At 37.0% G+C, this 25,131-nt stretch overlaps 4 protein-coding genes across 4 annotated transcripts; 2 read left to right on the top strand and 2 right to left on the bottom strand.

The window, feature by feature from the left end:
* Positions 1-2,119: 2,119 nt before the first annotated feature.
* Positions 2,120-5,924, bottom strand: LOC128228980 (uncharacterized). Its single transcript, XM_052940581.1, has 6 exons — positions 5,829-5,924; positions 4,690-4,876; positions 4,160-4,348; positions 3,576-3,769; positions 3,180-3,298; positions 2,120-2,423 (listed from the first exon to the last, which is right to left on the bottom strand). Exons 1-6 carry the CDS (start codon positions 5,887-5,889, stop codon positions 2,289-2,291), a joined length of 885 nt encoding a protein of 294 aa, XP_052796541.1. The 5' UTR covers positions 5,890-5,924; the 3' UTR covers positions 2,120-2,288.
* Positions 5,925-7,126: 1,202 nt separating this feature from the next.
* Positions 7,127-13,193, top strand: LOC128229174 (monocarboxylate transporter 7-like). Its single transcript, XM_052940900.1, has 7 exons — positions 7,127-7,169; positions 7,479-7,658; positions 8,454-8,597; positions 9,475-10,272; positions 10,518-10,772; positions 10,884-11,009; positions 13,022-13,193. Exons 1-7 carry the CDS (start codon positions 7,160-7,162, stop codon positions 13,141-13,143), a joined length of 1,635 nt encoding a protein of 544 aa, XP_052796860.1. The 5' UTR covers positions 7,127-7,159; the 3' UTR covers positions 13,144-13,193.
* Positions 13,194-13,586: 393 nt separating this feature from the next.
* On the bottom strand, positions 13,587-14,018 carry LOC128226092 (periaxin-like). Its single transcript, XM_052935983.1, has one exon. The coding sequence runs from the start codon at positions 14,016-14,018 to the stop codon at positions 13,587-13,589; it is 432 nt and encodes a 143-aa protein (XP_052791943.1).
* Positions 14,019-16,927: 2,909 nt separating this feature from the next.
* On the top strand, positions 16,928-24,975 carry LOC128226802 (BLOC-1-related complex subunit 8-like). The gene is made up of 6 exons (XM_052936860.1): positions 16,928-17,051; positions 18,666-18,755; positions 18,918-19,030; positions 19,358-19,422; positions 19,726-19,833; positions 23,863-24,975. The coding sequence occupies exons 1-6, from the start codon at positions 17,003-17,005 to the stop codon at positions 23,948-23,950; spliced, it is 513 nt and encodes a 170-aa protein (XP_052792820.1). The 5' UTR covers positions 16,928-17,002; the 3' UTR covers positions 23,951-24,975.
* The last annotated feature ends 156 nt before the right edge of the window (positions 24,976-25,131 follow it).

Below are 25,131 nucleotides of genomic sequence, written 5' to 3'. Positions count from 1 at the left end.
ACCTTCTATGTCTTACTGAGGTGAACATCTATGCCATGTTACGCGACACCTTCTATGTCTTACTGAGGTGAACACCTATGCCATGTTACGTCACACCTTCTATGTCTTACTGAGGTGAACATCTATGCCATGTTACGTCACACCTTCTATGTCTTACTGAGGTGAACATCTATGCCATGTTACGCCACACCTTCTATGTCTTACTGAGGTGAACACCTATGCCATGTTACGCCACACCTTCTATGTCTTACTGAGGTGAACACCTATGCCATGTTACGCCACACCTTCTATGTCTTACTGAGGTGAACACCTTTGCCATGTTACGCCACACCTTCTATGTCTTACTGAGGTGAACACCTATGCCATGTTACGTCACACCTTCTATGTCTTACTGAGGTGAACCCCTATGCCATGTTACGTCACACCTTCTATGTCTTACTGAGGTGAACCCCTATGCCATGTTACGTCACACCTTCTATGTCTTACTGAGGTGAACACCTATGCCATGTTACGCCACACCTTCTATGTCTTACTGAGGTGAACACCTATGCCATGTTACGTCACACCTTCTATGTCTTACTGAGGTGAACATCTATGCCATGTTACGTCACACCTTCTATGTCTTACTGAGGTGAACACCTATGCCATGTTACGTCACACCTTCTATGTCTTACTGAGGTGAACATCTATGCCATGTTACGCCACACCTTCTATGTCTTACTGAGGTGAACATCTATGCCATGTTACGCGACACCTTCTATGTCTTACTTAGGTGAACACCTATGCCATGTTACGCCACACCTTCTATGTCTTACTGAGGTGAACATCTATGCCATGTTACGCGACACCCACTATGTCTTACTTGGGTGAACATCTATGCCATGTTAAGCGACACCCACTATGTCTTACTGAGGTGAACATCTTTGCCATGTTGTGCGACATCTATTATTAATAATATGTCTTTCTGTGGTGGACATATATGCCAAGCTACGCGACACCTACTGTCTTCTGGTGGTGGACATATGCGCAAAATTACTCGATACAAACTTTACTTATTATGTCTGTGGTGAACATATTTGCCAAATCACGCGACACCTGCTATATATTACTGTGGTATGCATGTGTGCTATGTTTCAAAGCAACACTTACTATGTTTTACTGTGGTGGACATTTGTGCCATAAGTTATATACTATTGATTTTATCATTACATTATACTTAGTGTAGATGTGAAAGTGATAGAGCACACATGGACATTTCGATAGACGGACGGTCAGACGGACAGAAACTACCGGTAAGGGGACTGTTATAGTAACACATTGCCCTCAAATTAGGTGTATAATGCATGACTTATTAATACATCAAGTAAAATATTGTTTCACCTGAATATTGGTAAGGAGCATAACCAGAATAAAACAGTTAAAAAGGCAATGCAATCAAATGATTCATATCATCCGTAGGACAACAGTAGTACCTATGCTAATGCATTAGTCAATTGTAACCAATGCCCTCCCAGGTCCGGGGGTATACAGGGGATAGCCGGGGAAATGGGCCGTGTTTTTACCTTCCAGGTGGCCCCGCAGTGCCAGTGAATGCGGTGGTTTTGTGTCGCGCCAAAAATAGCGCCTAGGGTTCCTGGGGTGCGGGGGCATTTGGCGGGGATTTTACCAGCAGTTTTACCCGGGCTTGGCTGGACCGAAAGTCAAACTACCCGCTATTCCCCGGACCTGCGGGCCGTGAATACAATTGACTGGTGCATAGCCATCGCTCTTACAGATTAACCGTTTTGACAACTTTTTATGTTTTGTCTTGGAATGAGCCAATGTTTGAATAAATATTTAACAACCAGTTATACAATATTGCTGACAAAAGATCAGATCGCAGATTTTCATTTTTTCTGTCGAAAATTAACGTTTTATTGTAACGCTTTAATAAAAATATGAAAACTTAAGATCTGATTTTTTGTCAGCAGCCTAATATCACTGGTTTCGATGAAATTTCGCTAAACCTGGCTTGTTCCAAGACAAAACATAAAAAAGTTGTTAAAACGTTCAATCTGTGAGAGTGCAGCTTTAACATTATACATGTATGACATAAAATGAAAATAAGAGCAGAACGGAATCGAAAAACACATATTTTATTTTGTCCGGCATAAATCAATTTATGTCCATAGACAAACAAGATGTAACACAAAATGCAGTAACTTGTCAGAATACTAGTATAGGTATTGATCAACGTTTTCTTCCGGTGATGGTCATACCACACGTACGTTCACGATGGAGATGGGTCTTTATCCGACGACGCCTGTGTTAACGCGGTCGTATCTGTATAGAGGGGCATGTGTCCCTTCCCCGAGAGTGTAGTAGGCGCTCCCGTCCGCCGCCCAGCATATCCCCTCACCCAGCCTCTCAACCGTGTACGGCACCTGCAACATCCATATCTGGTTGAGTTTCATGGAATGACATATGGGCCCATGCTTTCAAAGGTCTTCAGACACCAGACCCGAAACTGCGAATGTTCCTGTAAAGTCCTTCCAGTAATAAGCACAGATGGTTTTATACTAGCAATTTAAAAACACTTGCTTTAAGATGTTCTTTTATCATTGGCCCAGTTCGCTTTAAAGATGCTACAGATATTCACTTCAATTAATCTTTGTTGATGTTTTCTTGATGTACATGTGCATGCACGTATTCATTATAAATCTGATCATGTTTGTGCGGTGGTCAGCTAGTGTTTTAAAGAGAACAGTCAAACACAGAATTACAAGCATCAAAGAAGTAATCTAGGGAATTCCGTTCGCCTGTGAATGTGTTGATCTGAAACGCGATACTCGATAGTACGATGATGAAAACGCGAAATCACGAAAATACGATGATGAAAACGCGACAGTACGATAACGAAAACGCGCTATAACGAAAGTACGATGATGACAATGTGATATACTGTAGTGTTTTCACCATCTTAATGTCGCGTTTTCACCATCGTAATATTATGATGTCGCGTTTTCGTTATCGTTCTGACGCTAAATTCCGTGTTAAACTGCAAGTGCGTGGTCTCTAAACGATCGCGACTACGCGACTTTTTCTTTGTGAATTCTTTCACATACTGGAGAAAAAAACACATTTTAATTCATACATTAGTTGAACGAAAAATTATTATTATTCATATGAGTTCGCCTCACCTGGACTCCTTTGTGTGTAAGGGCCGCTGAAATGTCACCGTCTTTTGGAGTAGCCCAGTAGTAGATCTCCTCCCGAATCTTGACCAGTATTTCTTGTCCATCCACTGATATGCTTCCGTCTGAAGTGGACAAAAAAATATTTTATATTAATACGCCCCACAGGCGGCAGTTACTTTGACAAGAACCACACGCTTGCATTTCTATTTCGTAGATTTTTTTGGATTTTTTTTATTTATTTATTATTATATTTTATTTATTTTTTGGTGGGAGGAGGTTGCCTAGCGCGCTCCTAGAACCACTTTTTAACATTTCAGTATGTACCGCTGTGAGTTTGAAACCGGGACCTTCAGCGCCCGAAGAGGAGCCATCGGAGCAGTGGTGCTAATAATAACTCACCACTCGGGTCGTGGTGTGTGGACTCAATGGAAAAGTAGTCCCCGGAGTCCAAAAACACGGGATTATTTATATCGTTGCCAAAGAAGGCGGGGTCGACAGTGATGATCATGCCACGTCCACCCAGGATGGTGCTGATGATGTACAGTTTCGCGTCTGGGTCGATCATTAACGTGTCTGCACCGTGTTCCGTCCAGCTATATAGATACAGAGGAATCAATTTTAAGAGCTTTGAAGAGCTGAAATCATCATCATCATCATCATCATCATCATCATCATCATCATCATCATCATCATCATCATCATCACCACCACCACCACCACCACCACCACCACCACCACCACCATCATCATCATCATCATCATCATCATCATCATCATCATCATCATCATCATCATCATCATCATCATCTTCATCATCATCATCATCACTACCACCAAATCATGTCGATACAAAACATGAACGATGTAACAATGACCTTTTTCACATTTTCGCAATTGTAAGACATAAGAAACAAAATACGGTTAACAGACAGCTACGAAAACCGGACAGTTTTATCTCCTGTTATAGATTGTACCAAACATACTTGTAGTACAGTACTGCCTGAGGCGCTAGGGTCTGTGACATCATGGTGTCGGGCTCCGGAAGCTTGTAGATGGTGCGTGAGTCTTCGTTGCGGTACTCGCCGTCGTCCAGGATGTAGATGCATGAGTTCATGTCATTCGGGCCGCACGGGCCCACCTCCATCGCCTCCCAGTCGTGATGCGTCGCGGGGCTATCGACGGGACAGAGATGGTCTTTTCAAATATCACCACAGGATATAAAACGTATTGTTAACTAAATACAAAGAACACTTGCCAGTATGTTCGTCCTATTGCATTTTATGTAGTGCAAATTTTCATCAATATTAAATATATGATTCTTCTAGGATTTGACATAAGAATGGGTTCCCCATATTGTGACCAAAAAGTAATTGTCGCTATGTAAGACTATGGGCTACAATTAACAAACTCGGCAATTTTGACCAAGCTTTTTTTTCTTTTCATTTTTTTAAGAAGAGAGGATTCCCGACAATTGAGGGTGAGGTTTAGTCAGAGATACTCTTCACATTCAAACCTGATATTCAGCACGGCTTCAACCATAGCGGTGGAAGCGTTGATGGCGAAGAGCCGGGCAACGTCGCCATGGTCGTTGTGTGTGTACAATATTCCTGGGAACTTCCGGCTGGCCGCCAGGCTGGACGCCTCGTCCAACTCTGTGTCATCGATCCTTCCCACAACCACACCGGCCGAGAAGGATGGCACTGGACAGTAAGGTGAAAATGGTTTTACCTTTCCACATTAGGTCTTAAAGGGGACGTCTCACGTATGATAAAATAGCGAAAAAAGAAGAAAATTGTCGAAAAGTGACATAAACTTAGCATCGATGTGTACAATGCATTAAAACTTACTAACTGAAGTACCACGTAGTTTACAATTTATTTAAGTTTAGCACTTATTTCGTATTTTTTCATTTAAAAAAGATTACTGGGTATGTCTACCAGGTATAATTCATTCCTTATGCGTGATTGGCTAGTCGGTGTTATCAAGTGATATTACCGAGGTAGGTGTATATCTTAATTATGTCACCCTATTAGAATAAGCCTTTGTAGCGCAGTGGGAAAGACGCTGGACTACAATTTTGGCGACGCGGGTTCGAACACGGTCTCCGACACAAACATTTTTTTACATTTTGGTACTTTTTTTTACAATTATGATATCAAAGCGTAACACATTCTAATAGATAATTGTCCTGAGATTCGTTACAGAAAAAAACTTTTTTTGGTGCCAATCTGTGACACAGTCCCTTTAAGAAAGGAAATGCTTTGGAAATATGTTTACATTTATGCAAGTTGAAATTCAAGCCGTATATTTGAAAATCTACGACTTGGCCAATATATTTTAATTAGTATAGAGATATTCTCCTCGTTTGACGGCGAGAAAAAAAGACCGACATTTATGTTTGATCAGTGGCATTCTTTTTATTATTATTATTATATAAAAATAATCACCACTCACTAATAATGCCACGTATGAAACACTGGCATCGGATTTTAAAACTTTTTTTTAATCACAAAAATCTTACTATTCCAAACTAAAAATTACAATGCCAAAAATGTGAAAAAAATATTGAAAAAAGAAAGAGTTTGAAACTACTCCAGTGGTATGTAAAACACCTCTACAACCATGATTAAATCAAGTGAACATGTACGTTACCGGTCTGCGCTGTGGAGACGGCCGCGAGGGCGAGGATGCAGAAGATTCCTGTTGGCGGCATGACTTTCTCTCGGCTCAGTTGCACCTCTACTGACGTCTGTCAGATATGCGCAAAGATAAACTGTACGTATATGAGGAAGATAAGATCAGGATTAGAGGTCAAGGTCAGCTCAGTTAGGACACGTAAACCTGTATTGATGAACTTAATAAGAAACATAGTAAAAAGTGTTGACCATGCATTTAGTAAAATTGACTGATTTCTGCCACACAAAAAACACATAATGATATGAGTAACCATTTCAATACCCAATGACTATGGGTTATTAAAATGATGAAGAAAGCATATATACATTGTATAGCATTCTTAAATAAATAAATAAATAAATAAATAAATAAATAAATAAATAAATAAATAAATAAATAAATAAATAAATAAATAAATAAATAAATGAATGAATGAATGAACGAACGAACGAACGAACGAACGAACGAACGAACGAACGAACGAACGAACGAACGAACGAACGAACGAACGAACGAACGAACGAACGAACGAACGAACGAACGAACGACCGAACGACCGACCGAACGAACGAACGAACGAATAAATAATTAAAAAAAAAAAAAAAATAAATAAATAAATAAATAAATAAATAAATAAATAAATAAATAAATAAACAAACATGCAAACAAACAAACAAACATTAATGGATGGATGGATGGATGGATGGATGGATGGATGGATGGATGGACGAACGAACGAACGAACGAACGAACGAACCGAACCGAACCGAACGAACGAACGAACGAATGTATGAATGAATGACATAAGTGAACATATGTGCATTATTATTATTATTATTATTATTATTACAACGCTAAGCTATTGCTTATTTTAAATATTTGGTTCGCAGTACCATGTTGTTAAACTATAACTATACCAATTTGAATACCATCGTATATCATGTGCATGCACGGTTTTGAACATGATTACGTTAACAAAATAAAATTATGCAATTACTTAAAAATTCAATTAAAAACTGAACTTTAGTATATTTTAATAACTTTTATATTGAACAAAATTACATGTGCTATTAATTTAGATATTTTGAATAAGGCGAACTTGATACAATTTTCATAATTTACTAAATTTAGACATTTAATGGCTCAAGAACACTGTCGATCAAAAACTGTCAATAAATGATGCGTGAGTTGCCCGAACGAAATTAAAATACATAGTGAATAATATAGGTATACTTCACCACATATCAAGTAGAGTGGTAAGAGGTCATTACAGAAACTTTCAGTCTATACAATACTTGGGAGTAATCATGGCTACAGGTATGAATGATCAGTTTATTTCCAGGTGTTTTTTGCTGTTGTTTTTTTGTATTTAGACAAATGCCTAGTATCTGATTATAAACAATATAAAGACGTGCTCATGGTATAATATTTAAAGTACACTATATGAATAATTATAACATGCAACTATTCATAATAAAGTTGTTATCAGTTATTTGAAAACAAAACAAGAGGTAAAAAGGCAAAAAATCAGTCTATCATTAAATTTATGATTAATGTAAATTGCTTTTCAATCAATGTATTACAGCGACTTTACACTATTCATTTTTGAATATATTTATTGGAAAGATCGAGACCCTCGCCGGAAGTGGTTGGTGCTGGTGGCGGCCGTTGCATGCCACGTGACTAGCGGTGGGGTGGCGCTCAGCTTCGGGGTGCTGTACACGGACATCCGCGATCGCATCGAGACACCACAACCGGAAACAGCGACAGTGGCTGCATTCACGCTAGCGTCACTATGCTTTATAGGTAATTCTAAAGCATACTTACAAGTGCGTAAAAGCTGCACTCTCACAGATATACCGTTTGACAACATTTTTTGTCTTGGAATTAGCATCTTTTGCGTAAATATCAGCAAACCAGTGATATAAAACTGGTGAAAAAAGATCAGATCGCAGATTTTCATATTTCCGTTCGAAAATTGATGTTTATGGCTAAAAGCGTTACTAACGGTTTAGGGAAAATGCATGAAACATCTATTTTTGAACTTAAATATGAAAATCTGCGACCTGATTTTTGTCAGCAGTTTTATATCACTGGTTTTCATGCGTTTTCGCATAAATTGGCTCTTCTAAGACAAAAAAAATGTCAAAACGTTAAAACTGTGAGAGTGCACCTTTGACAAAGTGAAATCACTAATATGCGTTAAAAGCGAATTTTCATGCATCGTTATTATTTTGTATGTACCCATAAAGTGTATCAAAAACATATTCACAAATAACCCATAAAATTTCGAACTATTATATAAATATAAGTACAAAGTCTATAACTGCTGCAAACTTTTTGGATCCAGATCCATTCAAAACTAACTTGAGACATTGCACCCCAGTGAGCATGGTTAGCTTGCTCGACATGTTCATCATTATAATGTTTACAAAGCAAAACAAAACTCTTCTAGAACCAGTATGATGTACCAATACACACGAACTTTTCGTAGCTTTTTTTGTATTTTGTAGTTCATTAAAATATGCTGATGATGCAATATTTTGTCTAGTGGAACGTATGACTTGGGTATTTTAACATTATGTTATTTTCACTTTGTAGGGCCACTTGCATATGCACTATGCCAAAGACTCGGGTGTCGTTTGGTCACAATAGTGGCGTCCTTGGTCGCCATTTCCGGTCTGCTGCTCGGTGCACTGGCGCCCGCCGTTCACTTTCTCTTCGTGTTCATTGGCGTGTTTGTCGGTGAGAACTCTTCGTGCTTTTTCTGTCGTCATGCACTAGTCAATTGCAACCACGCCCCTAGGTACGGGAGTATATCGGGGATAGCGGGAAAAATGGGCCGTGTTTTTACCTTTCATGTGGCCCCGCACTGCCAAGTGAGTGCGGTGTTTTTGTATTTGTTTTTGCGGCGAAAACATCGGGGAATGAGCCTTACCTAGGATGTCCCAGGGGTGCGGGGGCATATGGCGGGGATTTTATCAGCAGTGTGTCCCCGCAAGGCAGGGATTTTACCCGGGATTGGCTGGACCGAAAGTCAAAGTCCCCACTTTTCTCCGGACCTGGGGGGGGGGGGGCTGTGGTTACAATTGACTGGTGCATTAAATGTACTGTCATTTGATAACGATTACAATTTCTGGCGAACATATTCTAAAGCCTAATGTGATGTGTCGCAGTTTGAGATCGTGCATTATGAAGTGCTACTCGTATTTTAATTCAATACAAACACATGTAATACAAGCATAAACTTTCATTGATAAACATTTAATTACTTACTAAATAATGCATTTATCGAAAATATTACTTAATGATAACAAGATTGTAACCGTGTATTTATAATAGCTGAAAACGCACAAATATAAAATGACTGGTCCTTAAAGATTTACAGTGATCAACTATCGTCTCATTAGGTAGAAATACGGTGTTTTCTGCACCTGTCTTTCATATCGAACCCGGTATCCTGCATAAAAAAACATTGTTTTCGATATCTGTTCATCCATTTCGGTAAATTAAAACAATTATATTATTGTGGTACGGCTTATTTGGGAGTAAGAGCGCATCTTTAATAAGCAGAAAGTCAGTTTTTTAACTGTTTATGGTTCATTCAACAATTTCGTTTTAGGATGTGGGTATGGTGCCATGGCCGTTTCATCAGCTGTAGCCACGAGGCAACATTTCGATTCCTTCTCGAGGCTGCCAATGAGCGCTCTAGGGTGTGGGCTCGCTATTGGGGTGTCAATTGTACCACTTTTTATCCGGCTTCTTTTGGACCACCTCTCCTACTTACGGGCGTATATTGTGTGCGCCGCTATTGTGCTAAACGGCATTGCTTGTGGTTTACTGTTTGTGCCGCCGGAGTCTAATGCCAGTGGCGCTGAAGTGGGTGAATATAGACGTATGGAGAATGAGCATGTAAGTGAATCATCTGACAACGCTACACCGCAACCTTCATATGATGAGCCACTGGAGGAAGCGCGGGGCAGTGGAGATGAAAACGGAGAAAAAGCAAAGTTAAAACGGAAACCAGAGCACCACTATCACTCTGTGATACGCCCAGAGGAAACAATCATTGTTTCAACTCTTGAACGCTCCTGGAAGTTTGATGACAATGAACTATATGAAACTGCGAGTGAAGATGAAGCGGACGAGGATGGGGATGCTACGGGGGAAACTCCTGTAGACGAAGAATCCGCAGTAACACGAGACCCTCCTGTGCAAGATAGTCCAAAGAACGACGAGGAGCTTCAGCCAGAACCATCAAAGACGGCTCCACTAACCCTCCTTGGCGTGGTTACAGGCCTTACGGAGCCGAGAGAAATCTGCAGCTGGCGGTTTTCGCTGTTTGCAATTTCGAGTTTCCTGTTTTATCTCGGATTTGTAATTCCATTAACATTTTACCCGGCCGTGTCGAAACAAAAGGGTAACACCATTTGTTCAAACGGAAATGGAGATAAATTGATGTTCAGATAAATTCCAAACTGTTTTGGTAAACGTATTGCCTTCGATTAAGGTATTATATACAAAGTTTAGCATTTAATTTCATTTGTGTATAATTAATAACCAGTTTAAATGACCATTGTCCAAAATCAGCAAAATCGATTATTCAAAAAGGCATCTGTACTTCATAATTTGCCCCTTAAAACAGGCATTGATTCCTTTTTTCAGGATATAAGGACACCACATCCGTGTGGACACTGCCGGCAATGGGAGCCGGAGCCGCTTGTGGCGTTATCATGTGCGGTGCATTGTTAGCTGTGTTCGAGCGACGATCAACGGTCAACAGGCTGATGGACGGACGGTCGACAATTTTAATAGCCGCCCTTGGATCGGTCCTGGCTGGCTTGTCAGTAGCATTTCTTCAATACTACAAGCATTTCAGCGTTTTGATGATTACTGCGGCACTGTTTGGATTCTTTAGTGGTAATTAAACTTTAAAGCGTTATTTTTCCATACTAGTATATGGTACAAAGGCACGCTTTAACCCACAGAATATATAAAAAATATAACACATACTCTCTCGTTCTTTTTCAGCTTTCTATCTCCGAGCGCGTTTGTGTTGTATTCAAAGGGTTTGTGGAATTGACCTTTCGGCTTCCGCATGGATCTTCACAGGCTGGTTAGCTGGATTTGCGCCTTTCATCGCGCTTCCCATCACGGGTTGGTAACATATACATGTATAACAATTAAGTCGTTATATTACTGGTCACCTACAAAATTGACTCATACACATCTACACCATATAAACTAGAGCTTTGTCCGCAAATGTGCAGCAATATACAGCCCCCCCCCCCCCGGTGTGACCTTGACTTTTTAACTACGGACATACGACACACCGTCGCCTCATGATGCACAATTGTACCAAGTTGATTTAAAATCACTCCAATGTATAGTCAATGTACAGCCCGGACAAGCCATACATATAATTAACAAAATTTTAACCAATGACCAAAGAGTGTGACATTGACCTTTGACCTACATATATGGATTTTACCTGAGACTCACTGCTGTCTCATATTGAACATAAGTGCCAACATAGTGTACACTGAATCCCCTAATGCATGACCAAACACAAGGAGTTAAGACCTTTGACCTAAGACCTTTGAGTGTGGCCTTGACTGTTGACATGTTATTCACATCCCCCCTCCCCACCTGGGTTGCCAAGTTACAGTCCGGACGAGCTTAACTACAAATGCTGACATGAAAAAAGGACGAATGACACTTGAATGTGACCGTGACGTTCAACCAGACACGGGTATTGCAAGCGACACGTCGTCTCCTTATGATGGACCAAAATGTGAAAAGTAATTTCTACATCATTCCATACAGGTTAAGTTATGGGCTGGACCTACGGGCGGAGGAACGAACGTATGCGTTTAGAACGAACCGCCATGCGGAATCTACATTGATTTTGTATGTCGACATGCTGCAAGCATACTTGACAGAAGGACAAACATGGAGTACTGTTGTAGTGTCTGGGGACTTACACATTCCTCAGATACCACTAAAATCACTAACATTCAGAAAAGAGCGATTAAGCTAATAATGAAGTCGGGAACTAGCCACTGTGGAAACATGTTCAAACAGTCTGGGTTGCTATCTTTTGAAGACAGGTGCTATTATCATCTCTCATTACTTGTTTTCAAAAGCATGAATTGTTTGACTCCTTCGTACTTCACAGAATTGTTAACATTTGCCAAAAATGAGCACTTTAACTTGCGTTCTTCAGAAAACAAGGATCTTTTTGTTGTAAATCCTAGAACAAACTATATCAAAAATACATTTGCCTATAAAGCAATGAAAATTTGGAATAATCTTCCTACATACATAAAATGTCAAGATAAGCTACCAGCCTTTAAACATGCATTAAAAGGCTACTTATTGGCAAAATAATTTTATCACATGAACAAAAAATCTTGACACTTTATTTAAATCACATTATAATAAATAGTTCATTGTTTACATGAATTGTGTTAATGTACGTATATGACATTCTTGCAACAACTTGTAATGGATACTACCAAATATGTAAATATATTGATTGAATGTGGTTTTACTGAATATATCTACATTATTAACAGTATGAAATTATTGTAATTTATAATCATCTTATTAAACTGAGTTGTGTTTGTCGAAGAAATGTATGATAGTGATAGTGTGATTGTATGTTTTGTATGTTGCTTAATATGTATAGTACATGTGTTTTTGTAATACTTTTTGTGTGAAGGCCATGCTGGAAATAAGTAGTATGTCTGTAATGATTGTACACTTAGTATGTAACCTTCGTTAAATAAAGTTGTTATTATTATTATTATTATTATTATTATTATTATTATTATTATTGTTATTGTTATTATTATCATTATTATTATTATTATTATTATTATTATTATTATTATTATTATTATTATTATTATTGTTATTGTTATTATTATCATTATTATTATTATTATTATTATTATTATTATTATTATTATTATTATTATTATTATTATTGTTATTGTTATTATTGTTATTATTATCATTATTATTATTATTATTATTATCATTATTATTATTATTATTATTATTATTATTATTAAGGGGCCAGCTTAACCTTTCGCCAATATAATGCACACGCATTTATGTTTAAATAAAATCCAATAATAAATAATGAGACGTCTCTGTTGCAGGCTGGCTGGCAGACAACCACGGTGACTATACAGGCGGTCACTTGATGGCGGCGGTCGCCCTCGGGCTGGCCGGGGTCGTACTTTCGCCCCTCCTTATACTGACCTCTCCGCATCGCACATAGACTGGCCTAAATTAATGTGTTTAATTAAAAGAAATATATGTAAACATAGCTTATTTTATTCATAAAGCTGAAAAATATTTATATAATAGAAATAAAGTATTCAAGAAAGGTCATTGTGTTAAACATGTTTCTTTTTCTCACATACACTCAGTCGGAAAAAAATAATGTGTTCAGTTTCAGTTTGTGACAATGTGTAAAACATGTCTTATGGATCAAATGAAAGGTACTTAATGTCTGTAATATGAAATATATTTTACCTTAAACACGACATAAAATAGTAACTTTAATAACTTTTGGGTGCTAATACACATACCACTGTTTTGGTACACCGAGAGATTTTAGAAAAGCCAGAATATTTTTCGGTGTTTTTTTTAGAAAGCACGTACGGGCGAAAAGTCTGATTTGCCGAACCAGGGTATAGGGTAGCATGAAAATGGAATATCTCACGATTTAAACCCGCTTAATACATTTTGAGGGAGTTGGCTCTCTTCGGGTCTGTGGAAATCCAGCTTCGGGAGGTGGCTCTCTTCGGGTCTGTGGAAATCCAGCTTCGGGAATTGGCTCTCTTCGGGTTTGTGGAAATCGAGCTTCGGGAGTTGGCTCTCTTCGGGTCTGTGGAAATCCAGCTTCGGGAGGCGGCTCTCTTCGGGACTGTGGAAATCCAGCTTCGGGAGGCGGCTCTCTTCGGGTCTGTGGAAATCCAGCTCCGGGAGTGGCTCTCTTCGGGTCTGTGGAAATCCAGCTTCGGGAGGTGGCTCTCTCCGGGTCTGTGGAAATCCAGCTTCGGGAGTTGGCTCTCTTCGGGTCTGTGGAAATCCAGCTTCGGTAGGTGGCTCTCTTCGGGTCTGTGGGAATCCAGCTTGAAACGTCTGCATACGTTATCTCAGTCACACTTTAAACTTTTATTCGACTCCGATATGTGCCCATCGCTCTACAAGCATGCACTGAAATAAGTCCGAAACAAAATTTGATAAACTTTATGTTTTGGCCTATTCGTGGTCTAGTTGTAACAAAGTTGACAGTCAATCGATCAAGGGGTCGCAGGTTCGATTTACCGCCGCACAACTTGACAAAATAATACTGAACTTCTGAACGTCTTCCGGAAGAGACGTTAAATGGGTGTCCCATGTCATGGTGCTATACACTGGTGCACGTTAAAAAACTTGGGTAGCTCAAACATTCTGTCTATGCACTATGCTCCAAAAACGGTTTGGTACAATATTTCAGTAACACAATTAAACTCCCTTAATCGTGTTCATAAACAATGTATTAAGTCGATTCAAGGATTTTCACGCGCATGTAGATCAGACGTAGCACTAGGCTCTATCGGTATTTTATCTATTAACTACATAATAGACAAAAGAAAACTTTTGTTCGTCGGACAACTTTGCAAACTGGACCCCGCGAAAACCGTTAAACGAATATTCATATACAGACTTCTTAAATTCCTCGAGAATCCAAGTCAAATAACAGGATTTTTCCCCGACATATACAAAATATTATGCAACTACAATTTTTTTGGTTTATGTAAACCAATATCTAGAAAATGGCACGTCTCTAGAAATGTGTACGTAGAAAAACATAGTTAAGAAATCTATCTACGAAGTTGCTAACGCAGAATAACAATCAAGACTATTGAGTGAAGACAGTTTGCGTGGTTTTCTGTCTATAAATAATGAAATATCACCATGTATTATATGGAGGTTCAGTCAAATATATCGCGAGCAACTCAAATATTGCAGGACGGTGGCTCTAGCTCTAAGTACAATTTTCAGTAGACCCTACGTTACGGGTCGTGCTAAACTGCTGACCGATTAGCTGACCATATAGGAATAGAAGAGATTTGCTGACAAATTGCTGACTATATAAACAAAGAAGGATTTTTATTTTTTAAGTTTTTCTGTTTGTTATGTTTGTTTTCAGTGTTTTAAATGTTTTAATGTTATATGAAATAATTAATTGAATTGACGAATATTCTTTTTTGTTATTCTAAGAGCGTTTCGTTGCAGATAGATGTCTTTTTATCAGTAAAAGATAGAAAGAAAACTGTCTACATCCAGGCCACACCACGTGGAGGCGCTCTTACCATGGCCCATTTTTTTAGTGAATGAGCTAGTGAGTAGTGATTGATTGATTGATTGATTGATTGATTGATTGATTGATTGAGTGATTGTGTGAGTGAAAGAGTTATTGATAGTGAGTGATTGATTGAATGAGTGTGCTAGTGAATAAGTGAACGAAGCATATGTTACAGTGTGCTTGATGAATGAATAATGAAAGCTTCAGTTAAACAAGGATTGATTTGTTGATTGATTGATTGATTGATTGATTGATTGATTGATTGATTGATTGACTGGCTGCTTGATGTTTTTGAAATCATTTAGAACAATTTGGGCATATGAATTCAATATCTACATGTGATATATCGACTGGTGCTTTTACGCAATGTTTATGAAACCATTGGGAACACTTGTTACACTGTACTTGATCACCTAAGCATGAAGATAAATTACACACACAATGAATTTCTATTGAAATGATTTTTTTTTTTCCGCCTTCCACTGATCGTTTTTGTTGTTATTGGGAATTCGGACATCTCTTGATTTTCTAAACAGAATACTAAATGTTCTCTAAGCTTTAGTGAATTAAATATTAAATCAAAACAAGGGTTTTTTTGGAAACAGAAAGATGTAGCGTGTGCAATGGCATATAATCCACAGTCTACTGCATTGTCTTGTTTTTGAACAGTAGGTACGACGACATTAATACAATCTTCCGTAGCTCAATAAATTTGTGACAATTGTATTTTAAGCCCATCTGGGAAAATTCTTTCATTCGGTCAGCTAAGAAATTGGTCAGTAACTTTTCAATATCGAGTTTTCCTATACGTTACATTGGTCAGCTAAATGCACACCATGTTCTGATCAAACGTATTTCATTTCAGAACATGTTTTGTTATTTTGTCGTTCAATCGATACTACTAGGCAGTGCCTTTGGCGAAAATTAAGTTTAATGTTCACAGCAAATCAGTATGACGAATTTTGTCAAATGCATTATTCCGAACAATTATTAGAAATGATGTCCGGTTTCCGATGTTTTACGCTCAGCGACCACAGTCGAGTACATATTTTCAAGACGGTACTACGATACTTACATTTTCTCAGCAAGCCACTGGCTCATTTTTTACCGCATATGTAATTACATGTACAATGCAAGTCAACATACCCTCATTTGAAGTCTTAATTTTTTTGTTCATTTGGTTTTTTTTTGTAAAAGTAACTCTCTATTTCACTATGTTTACTTTACTTATAAATATCACTCCTTTTATATCATTGTCATAACTCTATCTAAAATGCAGGACGATGTGTAATGTAGGGACATGTCATTTATTTCCCATTCTTTGTATTGTTGTGTACCCCGAAATTGATGTCATGCATATCATTTTCCTATTCTTTTCTATGTTATGATTATATATCAACTGTATAGTCATGTATTGTATGTTATAAATATGTAATGCTCTCCATTGTTGGAGGAATAAAAGAACCTATCTATATATCTTACCGGAGCACTCGCCGACTTGGCCTTGGCCGAATGCTAGAATGAATATAAATAAACACATCCAAAACCATATTAAATGTTTAAATATTAGAGACTGCAAGCAACAACAAAAGTAAAAAATATATTGCCACGATCTCCCGACGGGCAGTTTGCATGAGATGCACGACCATTTTTAATGTTTTTCAACGAGTTCTACCGAAGAAGACTCATCATCTCTTTCGACCAAGAAAAAAACTGTTGCCTGCCACAATAAATAGATATTTTGATAGTGTTAATACTTTTTTATTTTTTCTTGTCGTTCATGGAAAATGCCTTCAGCTTTGTAAACAGTAGTGCACATAGTATGCAAGGTAATCGTTATTTATAAAATAACTCCTATTAAAAGTGTGTAGGAGTAGTGAACATCCAAATTTGATGTTCGGATAATTTATTCGGATACAGTTTTTGAATGTACACTATATATGTGTAAACGAGACATTTATGTTATAACTCTGGTACTGTAACTAGATTTCTGATAAATATAATATATATTTTGATAAGAAATCATTTTAGAAATAGAGTCCTTTGAGATGAAAAAAAGTGTTCGCATTGTCTGTTCATCATTTATGAATAAAGAGAAAAATTGAATAGAAGTCCAAGAGACAAGCAAATACAGTGAAAACTCACTAAACCGGACAAGGTCCGGACCGGGAAAATTTCCGGTTTAGTGAGGATTCCGGTTTAGTGAGGATTTGATGTACGGAGTAAGTTTACTCAAAATATTAACTGAGTTAACCTTTAAAGGGAAGTTGAAAATTGGAATAAAATAAAAAAAACACATAAAGATAACATTTATTTTACATCAATGATGGTTCAAGTAACTTGAAATAATGCATAGAATATACATGTATATTCATTTATATATCAATGTACATTACAGATACAGTTTATATCATTGTACATGTACATTGTACATGTATCTTTACGCTTCTAGTGTGATACATAATGTTCATAATGTCGCCCACTGTTGATTTCCCAATGCCAAAGCGCTCAGCGATAATCTGAAATAAATTGAATGAAACATTTTAATGCAGTGTAAAAGCGAAATTTAAACTGAAATTGAAAATAAACAGCAAATTCAAAGATTTCATACAGTAAACATACCTTGATTGTAGGCTTAGGGATTTTCTCAGAACCTCTAATGAGATTCATTTTGTCCTCTAGGGACAGTTCAATTCTTCGACGTTTAGACGGAGGTTGAGACATGATTAAAGCACATGCAAAAGTGATAAACATAATTCTGCGTTTTTATAATCATCTTTTTTCGGAGTCTAAAAAAATAAAACAACTCGCGTAATTCAATGCTTGTTAAGTATGTTTGATAGTTTAATTAACGCACCGCTCTAATTTGATTCACTCATAGAAGTCTTTAGATAAAACAACCCTCCAAAATGATCACTTAATAACCGTTTCTAGTTATTTATTTTCTAAAACAAACAAATTAATGTCTCAATCAATTTTTCTTTTCACAAGTTTGATTAACGTTTGATTATCGCGCGGCAGTCAATCCACAGCGGAATCATCATTATCGATTATCGAGTTATCACAGCATCAAAGGTGCAATATTTAACGACGCACCGGCTGTCAAGACAAAGTGACACGCGATTCGCGAATTCCTAATACACAAAATCATTTTGACATGTTTGAACAAATAAACGTCCGGTTTTGCGAGGTAAAATTACGTTGACAACTAACAAATTTTCTCGATTTTTTGTCCGGTATCCGGAATTCCGAGGTTCCGGTTTTGTGGGGATTATTTTAAATTGAAAAGTATAAGGGAAAAATCGGGACTCTGAAAAAAGTCCGTTATCCCGAGGATTCCGGTTTTGTGGAGATCCGGTTTAGTGAGGTTCCACTGTACTTCCATGTTCATACAGTGTTTTTACCATCGTTACTATATCTAAGAAATTTACTTGCATTTACAGGAGGAGATAGTCGATACAACAGATTGGCTCAAGCGCAAATGTTTCGAGATGCTAATCCAGATTTGGAGTTGGAAGTCAAGACTAGAAAAGGTTTCACTTGAGACTCATTTTTGCTAATATGTAGAGGTTCGCTGGCTATCAATTTAATGTGTTCCAGTCTGCTTTTTTAATACTAATTTGTAGATTAAGTATGTTCTTTTTCATTCATTTCAATTGTAAGACTATTAGAAATGAACGTCGTTTTTATTTCAGTTACAGATAAGCTATCAGAGAGCCTGAACATAGTTGCCAATGAGCCCTCTCTTGCATTTTTCCGCATTCAGGAGCATGTTCGGAAATGCTTGCCACAGCTAGCTGAGACTAAGGTATGCTAAAGCTATTACTCTTGATAATGCAACACAGATTATGATTATGTTACATCAACATAGCATTTTTCTGTGTTCAGGAGCATGTTCAGAAATGTTTGTCACAGCTAGCGGATACAAAGGTGACAAAGTTGTGCCAATTTTCTCTTGATAAAGCCAAACTGATCATGATATTTTGAAAGAAAAATAAGTCAAAAGTCAAGGTAGTATTATAACCTTTGTGTCTTCATTTGCCTGCTAATACATTTTTAAACAAAAATATACTTCCTGATAAAGGGGAGATGTCTGTTCTCGAATGAAAACAATTCTACTTGATATCTGTTGCAGCATGAAGTTCAGGATATACAAGAGAGTGTCAAGGGGGCTTGCTTTGATGCTGAATATGCTGTCAAGTAAGAATAGTGTTGCTTTAATTGTTACTTTGTTTTGCAACATACATGTATTGTTTGTATTAATAAATGCCTTCCATAGAAATCTATCCATAAAAGTACTCAGAAACTATAACTGTTCTGTAATTTTTATGTGTTTAATTGATTAAAATTCATTTTGAATAGAATAAGAAAGATTATTTCCCATTGATCGGTAAAGCCTTTTTGTGGGTTGTGTTACAATCATGTATCTATTACAATGCAGTCAAGCAAATTCTGTTCTTGCCAATGCACTTGAAATGTGATAAATCTGTTAATATTTTCCAGTGCTGTTAAGGGTATGCACCAAAGCTCGGACCACTTCTCCAACATCCAGGACCTACTGAAGAACTCCATGTTCCTCAAACAGCAGATAGATTATGAACAAGCTAGAAGGTGGGTCATACATACACAGCTTAAATGACGAAATCTGGTTAAGAATGTTGACAGTATTTTCTTACTTACAGTATTGTTTATTAAAGGCACACAACATATGTTAATGCAATTTTTTTAATGCATTTTCGTGGTTAACTTATTTGACTGAAAGCTGCACTCTCACAGATTGAACGTTTTGACAACTTTTTTAATATTTTTTCCCTTGGAACAAGCCAATTTTTGCGAAAATCCATGGAAGGCAGTTATACAAGACTGCCGACAAAAAATCAGATCGCAGATTTATATATTTACGTTCAAAAATTGATGTTTTATGCATTTTTCTTAACCTTTAGTAACGGTTTAAGCCATAAAACATTAATTTTCGAACGGAAATATGAAAATCTACAATCTGATTTTTTGTCAGCAATCTTTTGTATCATTGGTTTGCAGATATTAATGCAAAAATTTGATCTTTCCAAGACAAAAAATAAAAAAGTTGTAAAAATGGTAAATCTGTGTGAGTGCAGCTTTAAATGATAAAAAATGCATATGATTTAGGTACAAAAACACAAATATTAGGGATATTTTGACGTTTTTTTTGTGTGAAATGTTTGGCCATGTAGCAATTAATTAAAAAAAACGTTTATAAAAGCTAATATTTTTTATCTGTATCTTAATCATATGTTTTTGTTTTTATCATTCAAGTATGATGGGCTGGATGCCTTTTATTGAATAAACTTTGTTTGTTCATTTGTTTGTTTATATCATTTAACTAAAACAAGTTATATGTGATAATTCATTAAAAAATGTTTTTGTTTTGCATCGGACAACCTATATTGTGCCCAATTAAGATATAATATTTCTGAGTCTGAAAGCAAATGTGTGAGCCATGAGTCAGATAAAAAAACCTTGAACAAAAATCAGGAGGGAAAACTTGGGGGATAACCTTATGACTTGGTCCCTCCCTCAGAACTGAAATTTATTTGGTTTAAAGTGTTGGCATGGTGTTTGCAAGAAAAATTTAACAAATTTTAGTCTGAAATTTTCCATTTTGGGCATATTTTATGACTCTTTTTCTCCTATATTAAAATAAAAAGTAAACTTGGGATGATTTGGGGGGTGGGGCTAGTAAAAATTGGATGCAAAGTTAATATTTTTAAGTTGTGATAATGATATAATCAGTTGATATATTTGTTGTCATTTCATCGAAATTGAAATTATGTTAAGTTTCAATGAAATTTACAGGGAGCAGAAAAAGAACAATCCAAGCATGTACGCTACAGTTTCATCCCCAGATATTAACCTGGCGGCAGTCGCCTCTGGGGGTGGGGACTTCAGTCGTCCCTTAGGCCCCAAACGTCGCCCTGGTGGCAGGGTCAGACGAGTCATGTCTGAACATATAGATTAAGACATTGGGTATTCCTGTTGTTATCATGCTATTGTTGTCATGCCATTGTTGTCATGCTGTTGTTGTCATGTCTGAACACATAGATTAAGACATTGGGTATTCCTGTTGTTGTCATGCTGTTGTTGTCATTCTGTTGTTGTCATGCTGGTGTTGTCATGCTGTTTGTGTCATTCTGTTGTTGTGTGTTTTTTTCACTGTCTCTCAGTATTTCAGCAGGCTCTCCAGCCATTCCTAGTTGTCCTAGTTTTTAAGTTTTTCATTTGCAGCATTATGTCTGAAAGTTTCAAGTTTGTGTGTTCATTGTGTTTTGAAGATTTTCTTACAGAAAACAATGTAGAGATGTTCAGCTGACTTGCCTATGCTACTGGCAGTAGTGGTTTCATGTCACTGTTTGGCCTTCACCCATGGTGATTTAATGTTGAACTATGCTGAAGTGAAGCCAAACAGAAGCAAATGTACTGTCAGCTGAACACTTATATGTAGGGTATTTGAACAGTAAAGCATAAGTGAGGTAATACTTTATCTGATAATACCTCCCAGTTTTTGTCTCAATATTCCTAGTTTTTCTAGTTTTTTTTCCCTGGTTTTCTGCTTGAAAAATTGTTAGTTTTATCCTAGTTTTTTTTAGATGTATTGTTTGAGAGCCTGTCTCTGTGTTTTCTCTTAAGGGTCTGAGGAATGTGTACATTCGACCAATTTCTTATTTGACCCCACCCTTGCGTATTATTTAGATGTCTTATATATATACAAACAACTTGCGATGTTGTTACTGCATACAGTGAATGTTGAGGTATCCCTGTATGTAAATGCCTTTATGCCTTCGTAGCTGCCGTGTTTATGGTATGGTGTAGTGTTGTGTCAATCAATCAGATGCCTGTACAAGTACAAGTAAATCAGTTATTTGAATGTAGAAGGATACATTAAAAGTACATGTAATTATGGAAGTTTTCTTTAATGTTTTTTTTAAAGCTGCACTCTCACAGATTGAACGTTTTGACAACTTTTATATCCCCCGCCTTGAAAAGGCGAGGGGATATAGTAATGGTAGGCGCGATTCCGTGTGTGTGTGCGTGTGCGTGTGTGTGTGTGTTTGTGCGTCCGTTATTGTTCTTTGCTTATTTTACATTTAAAATTGGTTTCTTCGCAACTCCTCTTACGTTTTCATGTGATTTCTACCAAACTTTCACAGATTGATGAGCATAAAGTGAAGCAGCCCATAATGTCGGGCTTCTCTGATTTGACCATTTTTGAAAGAGTAATTGCCCTTTGCTTATTTTACATTTAAAATTGGTTTCTTCCCAACTCCTCTTACGTTTTTCATGCGATTTATACCAAACTTTTACAGATTGATGATCATAAAGTGAAGCAGTGCATATTGTCTGGCTTTCCTGATTTAACCATTTTTGAAAGAGTTATTGCCCTTTGCTTATTTTACATTTAAAATTGGTTTCTTTGCAACTCCTCTTACGTTTTTCATGCGATTTCTACCAAACTTTCACAGATTGATGAGCATAAAGTGAAGCAGCGCATATTGTCTGGCTTTCCTGATTTGACCATTTTTGAAAGAGTAATTGCCCTTTGCTTATTTTACATTTAAAATTGGTTTCTTCGCAACTCCTCTTACGTTTTTCATGCGATTTCTACCAAACTTTCACAGATTGATGAGCATAAAGTGAAGCAGCGCATATTGTCTGGCTTTCCTGATTTGACCATTTTTGAAAGAGTAATTGCCCTTTGCTTATTTTACATTTAAAATTGGTTTCTTCGCAACTCCTCTTACGTTTTTCATGCGATTTCTACCAAACTTTTACAGATTGATGATCATAAAGTGAAGCAGCGCATATTGTCTGGCTTTTGCGATTCGACCATTTTTGAAAGAGTTATTGTCTTTTGCTTATTTTACATTTAAAATTGGTTTCTTTGCAACTCCTCTTACGTTTTTCATGCGATTTCTACCAAACTTTCACAGTTTGATGATCATAAAGTGAAGCAGCGCATATTGTCGGGCTTTCCTGATTTGACCATTTTTGAAAGAGTTATTGCCCTTTGCTTATTTTACATTTAAAATTGGTTTCTTCGCAACTCCTCTTATGTTTATGACTACAAAGAGACACAGTGCATATTTTCAGGCTTTTGCAATTTGACCTTTTTTGAAAGAGTTATTGCCTTTTCTTAATTTTATGCATTTCTTATGTTCCTGAGAAACTACCCTTTCCATTGATTGGCTTTCGTTACAAAAAATGTCCCTATGAGGCGGGGGATATAGCTGTCTGTGACCGCTCTTGTTATATTTTTGTATTGAAACGAGCCAATTTTTGAGAAATTCCATGGAAACCAGTTATACAAGACTGCTCACAAAAAAATAGATAGCAGATTTTCATAATCAAGTTAAAAAAAATGATGTTTTATGCATTTTTCTTAAACCGTTTGTAATTGTTTAAGCCATAAAACATTATTTTTCGAAAGGAAATATGAAAATCTGTGATCTGAATTTTTGTCAGCCATCTTTTACCATTGGTTTGCAGATATTTACGCAGACAAAAAAAATATAAAAAAAGTTGTAAAAATGGTATATCTGTGAGAGTGCAGCTTTAGTATTGTCACATTTAAGAATACCTAAAACACTTTTAAATCTATTTCAGGAGCAATCCAGTAGCAGCAAGTCCTACTGCTAAACACCGAGACAAAAACAAGGCTGATGAAGAGATGGATTCTATGGTGCAGACATAATTAATTCTAGAATTGTTAAAGGGTTTTGAAAAAATTGTTATTTTCCATCGAAGTTGTATTTTCCATCAGTGTTATAGAAGAATGTTGTCTAATGACCATTGGTAGCCTATCATCAACATCCATAGTAGGAATTTTGTTATTAGATGGAAGTTGTATTTTTCATCAATGTAATAGGAAAATATTATCTAAAGGCTGTTGTTAGCATACCCAGGCTGTCAAGCGGTCCTTATTTTCCTTATTTATTTTTTTGTTCCTTCCTACTTTTTGGTTCAAAACTCCTGACATTTCCTACTTTTTTGGTTCAAGTTGTGTATTTCACTAAAACCTTATATTAATAGTTAGAAAATGGTAGTATATTTGTAGGGTCGTTTCTTTAGGGAAAGCATAGACTGTAATCATCTTGATGAGACTGTACAGACTGGGGGCCTATGGCTGCTTACTCCATTATTTCACCAAGGTGAAAGATGTATAAGAGTCAACAGATCAGTCTATGCAGACTCGTCAAGATGTATTCTAGTTTGCACATTATGTCTGTGAGTAATACAAAGTTCTGCCCAAAAGTATGTAAAACTCCTACTTTTTTAGGTCAAATTCCTTAATTTCCTACTTTTCTCCTACAATATGGTAAATTTACTCCTACTTTTCTCCTATTTTTTAAAAGAAGTTCACTTGACAGCCTGCACATCATCAACACCCATAGTAGGAATTCTGTTATCACTATTGTAAGGTCATACATACACCCAGGATTCTGATGTTGGATATGCCTATAAAATTATCTGTATACATGTACATGAATCTGTACTGTACATTAGCTGTACATGGAGTTGAGCTCTCTTGCATTGACGTATTGCCGTTTCCGACACATATTGCATACATGGATAATGTGTTCCGTGGAAAGTGCATGAGACACTTGGCTGTTATATTATAATTTACGCTGTGCAATATTTTGTTTTAAAACTACTTTGCATTCCATGTTATGATTCTTGTTGTTCCTTTAATTGCATATTAAACTATTCCGATGTGTTGTTGTTCGTTTTAGTAAAGCTTTACCGAATGAGTGTAATTTCGATTAGTTATGCACCAGTCAGTTGTAACCACGCCCCGCCCCTGGGGAAATGGGCCGTGGTTTAACTTTCCAGGTGGCCCCGCAGTGCCGGGTGAATGCGGTGGTTTTGTCTTTG

Source organism: Mya arenaria, chromosome 3, assembly GCF_026914265.1.
Source record: "Mya arenaria isolate MELC-2E11 chromosome 3, ASM2691426v1".
NCBI lineage: Eukaryota > Metazoa > Mollusca > Bivalvia > Myida > Myidae > Mya > Mya arenaria.
The sequence above is the reverse complement of the archived record's forward strand: the minus strand, read 5'-3'. Positions and strand labels throughout refer to the sequence as shown.

What these genes read in the sequence shown, in the direction of transcription:
- LOC128226802 (XM_052936860.1), top strand. Translation starts at nt 17,003, where the DNA reads ATGGAAAATGCCTTCAGCTTTGTAAACAGTAGTGCACATAGTATGCAA. An exon ending in TAGTGCACATAGTATGCAAG is followed by an intron (nt 17,052 to 18,665) that starts GTAATCGTTATT and finishes TTGCATTTACAG; the next exon opens with GAGGAGATAGTCGATACAAC. An exon ending in GGAAGTCAAGACTAGAAAAG is followed by an intron (nt 18,756 to 18,917) that starts GTTTCACTTGAG and finishes TTTTTATTTCAG; the next exon opens with TTACAGATAAGCTATCAGAG.
- LOC128228980 (XM_052940581.1), bottom strand. Translation starts at nt 5,889, where the DNA reads ATGCCGCCAACAGGAATCTTCTGCATCCTCGCCCTCGCGGCCGTCTCC. An exon ending in CGTCTCCACAGCGCAGACCG is followed by an intron (nt 4,877 to 5,828) that starts GTAACGTACATG and finishes CTTACTGTCCAG; the next exon opens with TGCCATCCTTCTCGGCCGGT. An exon ending in CACACACCACGACCCGAGTG is followed by an intron (nt 3,299 to 3,575) that starts GTGAGTTATTAT and finishes TGTCCACTTCAG; the next exon opens with ACGGAAGCATATCAGTGGAT.
- LOC128226092 (XM_052935983.1), bottom strand. Translation starts at nt 14,018, where the DNA reads ATGCAGACGTTTCAAGCTGGATTCCCACAGACCCGAAGAGAGCCACCT.
- LOC128229174 (XM_052940900.1), top strand. An exon ending in AGCGTCACTATGCTTTATAG is followed by an intron (nt 7,659 to 8,453) that starts GTAATTCTAAAG and finishes TTCACTTTGTAG; the next exon opens with GGCCACTTGCATATGCACTA. An exon ending in CATCGCGCTTCCCATCACGG is followed by an intron (nt 11,010 to 13,021) that starts GTTGGTAACATA and finishes TCTCTGTTGCAG; the next exon opens with GCTGGCTGGCAGACAACCAC.